General features: G+C 39.0%; 1 protein-coding gene across 4 annotated transcripts in view; it reads left to right on the forward strand.

The window, feature by feature from the left end:
• Window positions 1-7,878, forward strand: part of SLC10A7 (solute carrier family 10 member 7) — a 277,896-nt gene extending 270,018 nt beyond the window's left edge. For 2 of the 4 annotated variants that reach the window (XM_003927997.4, XM_074396847.1), the window contains one exon: window positions 214-7,877. Coding sequence is in view for 2 of the 4 variants with exons in the window: in XM_074396847.1 (XP_074252948.1) it covers window positions 214-243 (30 nt within the window). In the remaining 2 variants the exon portion in view is untranslated. Of the gene's footprint in view, window positions 1-213 lie in introns of all 4 variants that reach the window. The other 2 variants (XM_074396846.1, XM_003927996.4) reach the window with 2 other exon arrangements.

Genomic DNA, 7,878 nt, shown 5'->3' on the forward strand with positions numbered 1-7,878 from the left:
GCCAGGTGCAGGAGGGAGAAATGACTAAGTCTGCTGGCCAGAGAGGTGGGCAGGGAAATGTGTTTGTATCCAGAGGTTTGATTATTGGTTATATAATGCCATCTGGGCGGGTCTCTTCTTCCTTCTAGTAGCATAAATTATCTGGTGTTAATTGATGCTTTCACTTTGCTCATGGATACTGTCCAACTCTGAACATGTTCTCCTTCCTTGTAGGGAGTGAAGCTGACGAGGCCGACAGTATAACAAAGGAGCTGGACTTTCTATAGCCATGTATATATGTACAGGATTGTACATACTAGCAATTCTGAAGACTTGTACTTGTGAATGTTGCCTCAATGCATATTTTATTTTTTTACATAAATATATGATATACGTGTTTAAGTGCCTTAAAATGTATTTGACAAGAGCATTATTTCCAAAATATGCTTTGTTGATTACTGCCAGGGGTGGTACAATATTTGGGGGTTAATTTTTTTTTTCCTAACGCAGGAATCAGTCATGGTAAGTGATAAAAGGCAAACGTGCTCTCCCTGCAGCACGTTTTGTGCAGTACAACCCTATAACAGTTACTGTAATGTTTGAAATGAGGTCACACCATCAGGAAAATGCCCTTCTGATGACAGTGAAAATTTCCAAAGTCTTATTCACGCATACTTTGATTTACTGTGTGATTCTTTTTTTCTACGACTGTGACATGCCTCTTCCTTATCAACTCAGCGGGGGTCATAGATCGAATAGATGCTGAAAAGCATAAGATATATGCATTCCTTGACATCATTTTTAAAGACATTCCTTCAAATAGTTTCCCCACAGAAATTCCTCACTCCCATTATGAGAGATTGTGGTGTTATATGTCTTAAATTTATTATAAGCTGCTTCAAAGAAAGGGCCTGAATGTTTGAGTTATGAGTGAAATTATGTAAAATTTTGAGTTAAACTCTGTGATTTGATTTTCAGGGTCTTTAAAATATATCTTAATATGTTCTTCCTCTTTATTTGATAATTTCTTTCTTATACTTACACACTCATAACAGCCAAATATGAGGCACAAAAATGTTACAATCAGTTTGAAAGCAGCAACAATTAATGGTGGATTCTATTCACATTCCACAAGCCGGACCAAATCTTTTTCCTGTTACACAGATGTGCTGACCACCTTGCATATTGCCCCTGTTAGCCAGAAGCAGCCTGTTACATCCTGGAATTAAGCACACTTATGACATTTGAGACAATTTATTAATGAAAATTTCCTGGGCAGGTTTGAGAAATGTTGGTAATTTTTGTAAAGTTAAATCGTATTGCTCTTATCAATAACTGAAAATACAAAGGTCATGGATGCAAACAAATGTTACATATACGTGTTCTGTCTCGCCAGATGAAAAGAACATGCAAAACCATTTAATAACCAAAATAGCAAGTCAAATTAGTTCCCAGTTGGGCATCAGCTTTCAAATGAGTATCCAATATTTGCTTCTGCTACAGCTGCAGGAACTGTAACTGGACCCAAATAGAGAATGAAGCCGCGTTTGGAACTGCGGGAACACTTCTCTGTGTTTCCTGCGTGCCGTCCTGTCACATCCTCTTACACGTCCTCTCTGATTTGACAGACAATATTGGCATCCTGGGTCTCACTGGGGCCATGCTATGTCCTCAGCAGCTGTTTTTGTTGTTTGGTTGTTGTGCCCACAACAAAAAGTCATTCCTTAGAAACTTACCAAGTTTATCTGCAGTGTAACTTTATACTATTGTTACTACCAGGTCTCATCTTTTGTCAATGTCGATGAATATATTTCACGAGAGTTATTCTCAGTGTGAATTGCAAGGCTAATGCCGGACCCTGCAAAAGTCTATGCTAACTAGGCTGTAGTATACACTGTTCTAAAGAATTTTACTTGTGTCTTAAACTACAGTGATTTTGCTTGATATCATCTGTGCTTACCTGTGGAGCACAGAAAGGCTTTTATGTTTTGCTCCTATAAGCTTCTTTGAATTTTGGAGTAAATGGAAATGTCTGTCTGTCTGTCTGTCTGTCTGTCTGTCTGTCTGTCTGTCAGTCAGTCATCTATCTGCCCTATCATAAAAATCTTTCTCTCTAACATTGGAATACTGATTCCCCTCCCCTCCTGCCAACTTATCTACCTCTATTGTCTAACACCTATAGTAGGTGTGATTATGGGATAAAAATTCAACGGAAAATGCTACGATAACATTTTATCTTTTGCTTTAAAAAATGTGTTTTGTTTTCAAATCATCTTTACATAGTGAACTTCGGTGGCTTTAGTGATATGTTTCTGCCTATTTCTTTTTTTACACAAATTATTTGGCATATTTTTTCATAAGGAACAAAATATAAAATCAAAATTTATTTTTAATTCATGCTTATTGGGATTAATTATTCAGAGCTTAAAATATTTTGTTATGTTTATACACTGTCAAGCTATCTGTTTTATGTGTTTGTTTTGTCTAAATGTATTTATGAAAGAAATATATTAGATTATATTTATGTTTACTCATTTTTCCACCTGGATTTTTTTTAATGGTTGTTATAAAATTTGATTTTTTTAATGGGTGATAATGTTGATATTTTCATGTGTTTTTTCTTAGTTTTAAAATTTTTGTGGGATTTAAAAATTCTTCCCTATTCTGTTAAAAATTAACACACCTCTAGCTAATGTTCAGTGTTTGTTTATGCTAAATACCAAATTTTTTTCAAATGGATTGGTTAAGTAATAAAGTGGATTATTTATGATGACTGGAAGATGAAAATAAATATATGATTAAACAAAGAAATGTTTCAGAAATCACAAGAGAAGCTGTGGCTTATTTTTAACCTGATTTCACATGGCCTTGTAATGTCTTCCAAGTGTCCTTAGATTTCTCTTGATTCATTTCAGCACTGTTATATCATTTGTGGTTATACCGACGTAAACTTCATGGTCTCTCAGGTAGTTCTGTGAGTACCTCTACCACACCATGATGTTCAAATCTAGAGGTAGTCCTTGCTTTTTTATGAGAAAGATATTTTCACTGCCTCAGGGTTTAGGACCAAATGGAAAACATCTGCAGCAGAAGGGACAAAATGCAGGTGATGTGAATTTTAGCTTTGAGGATAAGAATGACAAACCTTAGAATGCCATTCCCAACCTCAGTGTTTCTTTAATGAGCAAGTTGCCTTGTATAGAATTTCATAGCTTTTATGTTCTTGTCTTTGCTGTCTTCTGGCTTAGAAATCCTCTTTCCCTGGAAGCCTGATGAAAATGTCACCTCCTCCATGAAGCCTTCCCAAGCCAGTGACAGACTTATTTCCTTTGACATGTCCTTACAACCTGTCCCTCAAGTCTTCTGAAACCTCTGCATAGTCTAATCATTAGTTTATATTGTTGTCTCCTCCAGTGCAGTAAACATTTCTATTTTCCTGCTGTGCCTCACACAATGCCTGGCTCAAAGTAGTCAAAAAATGTGTATTGACTTTTCCAATTGTGATCTTAATAGGTAGGACATGAACCTTCACAATTAGAAGCACTCTTCTCTATATTGGATCATTATCAATTTATAAGGAAAACTGACTCTTTTACTACAATTCCTATTGTGAATAAAACTGTGAAGCATAGCTGTGTAAATATTAACTCTCCAAGGCAAGACTGCAGGTGTGATATGCAAGCAACTTTGATCTTGCCTGCCTTGACAGAACGATAGACCCTCAGCAGTTTAAGCTAAATCAAGTTAGATCTATCTGATTTGATGAAAGCTTTATATCTATAAAAAATAAAAGATTTCCTTATAGAAATTCCGATGTACTTTAAAAATTAGATAAAAATTATCATCATCATCGATTTGTATACAGACAGTATATGAAAGGTCTTACAAGATTTTCTTTAACAAATCTTAGTTGCACTTTAGGACAGTTTCTCTCAAATGTGAATAAAATGCAAACCCCATTTAAAGGGAGAAAAACTTTTGTAGGCTCTGGAGAACTTCTCTTCAAACCTGATTATGAGAAACTCTGTATTAAACACTGAATGCCGTCACTCTATTAGGGTGCAGTGTGGTTGTGGACACAAGTGCAAACAAATGCTGAATCGTAGGGTCCTCATCCAAATGACCTGAAGGGGGCTCTCCCCGATCTCCACCCACTTCTGAACTCTCCGGCATCTCAAACTCCATGGCTTTTCTCTGCTGTGCACGCCATCAGCCCAGACATGGAATTCAGCTCCAGTTACTTGATCGCTACAGAAGTCTCAACACACTGAATGTCTGGGGATGCACAAACTTTTTTTGTTTTGTTTTGTTTTGTTTTGTTTTTGAGACAGATGTCACTCTTGTTGCCCAAGCTGGAGTTCAGTGGCATGATCTCAGCTCACTGCAACCTCCACCTCCCGGGTTCAAGCCATCTCCTGCCTCAGCCTCCTGAGTAGCTGGGACTACAGGCACTTACCACCACGCCCGGCTTATTTTTTATATATTTAGTAGAGATGGGGTTTTGTCATGTTGCACAGGCTGGTCTTGAACTCCTGAGCTCAGGCAATCTGCCTGCCTTGAGCTCCCAAAATGCTAGGATTTCAGTCATGAGCCACTGCGCCCGGCCTGGGGATGTACAAAGTTAAATGACTACTGGACATCCTGTTTCTGCCCATCTCCCAGCCACTTGCCACCTGGAATTTCTCACTGATCCCCCTCCTTGCCCAGAGGCTCCGTCTCCCCTGTTACCTACTCTCCCCACCCACCTCCCTTTTCTCTTCTCTTTCCAACTCCCAAATTCACAGAAATGTAGTTAGCTCTGTTCATTCTCTAACTCCCCAAATGTGCCCTAAGACCTACTTGTAATGGCCATGGGAAGCTTTAGAAAGCCATCTTCCTCAAGATGGTTATATAACCTGACAGACGCATCATCACTTCTACTTTCTTTTCATTTAAGCAAGCTCACATTTCTGAACTTTGAATGAGGCAATATGAGGATTTAGGTATGTCCTAGACAAGCTGTTGTGGAGAGAGAAGGGAATATTTAACTTTTAGGTACAGTAGAAAAACAAGCAAATGATATAAATGGGTAATTCATAGAAGACAAAATAAAAATGGATAACAGACATTTTAGAATATTCAAACTTACCATGGATCAGAGAAATATACATTTAAATGAGATACTATTTTTCAACCTATGAAAAAGATTGACAAAAAGTTTAAAGTTTCATAATCAAATACTGACAGAGTGCGGGAGAGGGCACTTCTGTCCTGTAGTGGGAGGGTAAATGAGGTGGAATTTGTGGTGGGCTATTTAACGCTACTATAAAAAGCTTAAATATATGTGCCCTTCAACCCAACCCTGGCATTCCTGGGAGTCTACCCTACAGAAAGAAGTGCAGAAGAGTCCATTGACAAGAATGTGTTCAGAGTATTGGTAAGACCAAAAGACCACCCAAATTTCCCAAATCAGGGAATTGTTTAAATAATCAATGGCACATTCTTATTATAGAACATTTGGAGGAATGAGGGTAAACTACCTTGGAATAGCAGTATAGTGTTGAGGGGGAGGAACAAGTAAATTTCAAGAAAAAATATGCATTTTTGAATCCTATTTTTACAGATCCGATATTTTCATTAAATAAAACATTACATATGTGTAGGAACACTACATGCTTACAAAACATTTGGAAGGATAATTATAACGAGCATGTATTACGCTCTTCCTTTATCCCTGGCATTTTCTAAGCACTGAAGAGTATCTCATGTGACCCCCACCACCCCTATGATGGGGGGAGTATTTTCCCTGTTTTACAGATGAGAAGACTGAATCAGAGACTAAGTGGCTTGCCCAAAGCCATAAAATTATTAAGTAGGAACGTTTTAACCATTATTAGACTATACTTCACAGCGGTTACTTCAAGGAAGTAGAAATGCAGAGGAGGGGTATAATTTTACATTTTACTTTCATCACATTTTGGAGGGGTTATAATAAGCGTGTAACACAAACCGGTATGATCGCTCCTTCTTCTTGAGGGAACAGCGTAAGTCATGTCTAAGCCATGGGATGTTTGTCAAGAAAAACATCTTTTTCGTCATGAGAAGGAAACAGGAAGCCTTAAGCACAACCCAGGTGGGTGAAGGCAAGACAAGAATCAAGTTGTTCTACAAAGTGAGGTGAGGGGAATTTGATGGGATTAGAGAGCATGGGACGAAGGGCTGAGACGTCTCGGAATGGAGAGAAGAGAAGTAGAAGGCTCAGCAGTAGGCAGAAAGACACAGAAATGTCTGATGGCAGGAATGGCAAGGGCCTACTGAAGACAGCGACTACATATGTCCATACACGCAGAGCGTTTAGGAGCGGGCCTGGCACATAGTGACCTGTGTGAATGGTGGTGGTGGTGGTGGTTGCTATCAGCACCAGCACTCTTAGTTTAAGTTATTTGCACTTTTTGCAGTGCTAAAACACCTGTATTTCCCCTCCCCACTCAAAAAAAAAAAAAAAAAAAAAAAAAAACAAAACAAAACAAAAAACAAACAAACAAAAAAAAAAAACCTTTAGTAAAAATCTGCTTTACATTAGAGCTTTTTGTTTATTTGGAAGAAAATGAAGTAAAATGTTCAGCATTCACCAAGAGGGGGATGTGGTGCAAGGAAGCAAGCCTTCCAGTAATAAAGACATCAAGTCATAGGCAGGAACTTGGTGCCTGAGATGGTCAGAAGAATGGAAGCTCCTGGAAATCTTGGAGAGAGAATACTTCCCACAGAACACGGAAGTCATTCTCAAACCATTACATCCAAATATAAGTTAACACGTATTTAGATGGAATGGGGGATTGTGACGATAGTTGTGGCTATTCATACTAGTTGCTCCAATTTGCAGCACTTGCCAACTGCTGGAGTATAAACGCTCCTGCTGGGGCTGGTTTCAAGCTACCAGTACATTGCTGCTGAAGGCAGAGTTGGGAAGAGATGTGCACCATCGGCTTTCACAAGCTGGTACAGCCGACCCCAGCATACCTCTGCATGACAGGCCAGTACTAAACTTTTTACTCAAATTTCTCATTTAATTCTTTCAACAACCCCAGTAGGATATGTACCATTATTATCTGCATTGAACAGGTAAGGAAACAGGCCAGAAAGTAAGCAGTGAATGCAAGCCTCACAAGACTCAGTGAAGCTGGGATTCAAACTCCAATTTTCCTAACTCCAAGAGCCCACATGTCTAACCACGAAGTAGACTCCATGACAGACCAAAACCTCAGTTCTTGGGAGATCTTGTTTTCTCATATGCTAAAATTCTGGAAAGTCAAGTTGATTCTGAGCTCCTTGAGCTCTGCAATGAAAGTTTTAATACAGGATGTTCTCTCTTCACGTGGAGTGAGTCAAAAGCCCTACAACTCAGAAACTCCACACAGTTGGAAGAAAAGGGCCTAGGATTTCTGACATATATACCAGGTCTCAGAGTTCATGGGTAGTAAAAGACAACGTGATAAGAAAATGGAGCCTGCCCTCCACCCTAGAAATGGATCATTTCCTTGTTATCCACTATTCCAAACTTGAAATTTTTGCAACCATGTTGACTTGTGCTCATTGCTGGAAGTTCTAGACTCTGATTCTATGTGCTCACAGAAAGCTCTGCTGTCAGTGTGGTCTCCTGGGCTGGTTTTGCCAACGTGGCTAGAACATAGTTTCTTTTCCACAAATACGTTTGCCAAGACTTCCGACTCTGGGCCCCGTGCCAAGACTTCCGACTCTGGGCCCCGTTGCTATTACTGTCTCATGTATGGTGTATTCTGACAGTCCCCCTCCCTCTTAGCAGCTAATCTATCTCTACACCTAAGAATTCTTGTGCATGCTGAAGAAGAAGCAAACTGCCACTTGCAGAGTTCACTTCTTTGCTCATGAAGCCAATATAAG

The sequence above is a fragment of the Saimiri boliviensis genome, chromosome 3, assembly GCF_048565385.1.
Source record: "Saimiri boliviensis isolate mSaiBol1 chromosome 3, mSaiBol1.pri, whole genome shotgun sequence".
In the NCBI taxonomy this organism is placed as follows: Eukaryota; Metazoa; Chordata; class Mammalia; order Primates; family Cebidae; genus Saimiri; species Saimiri boliviensis.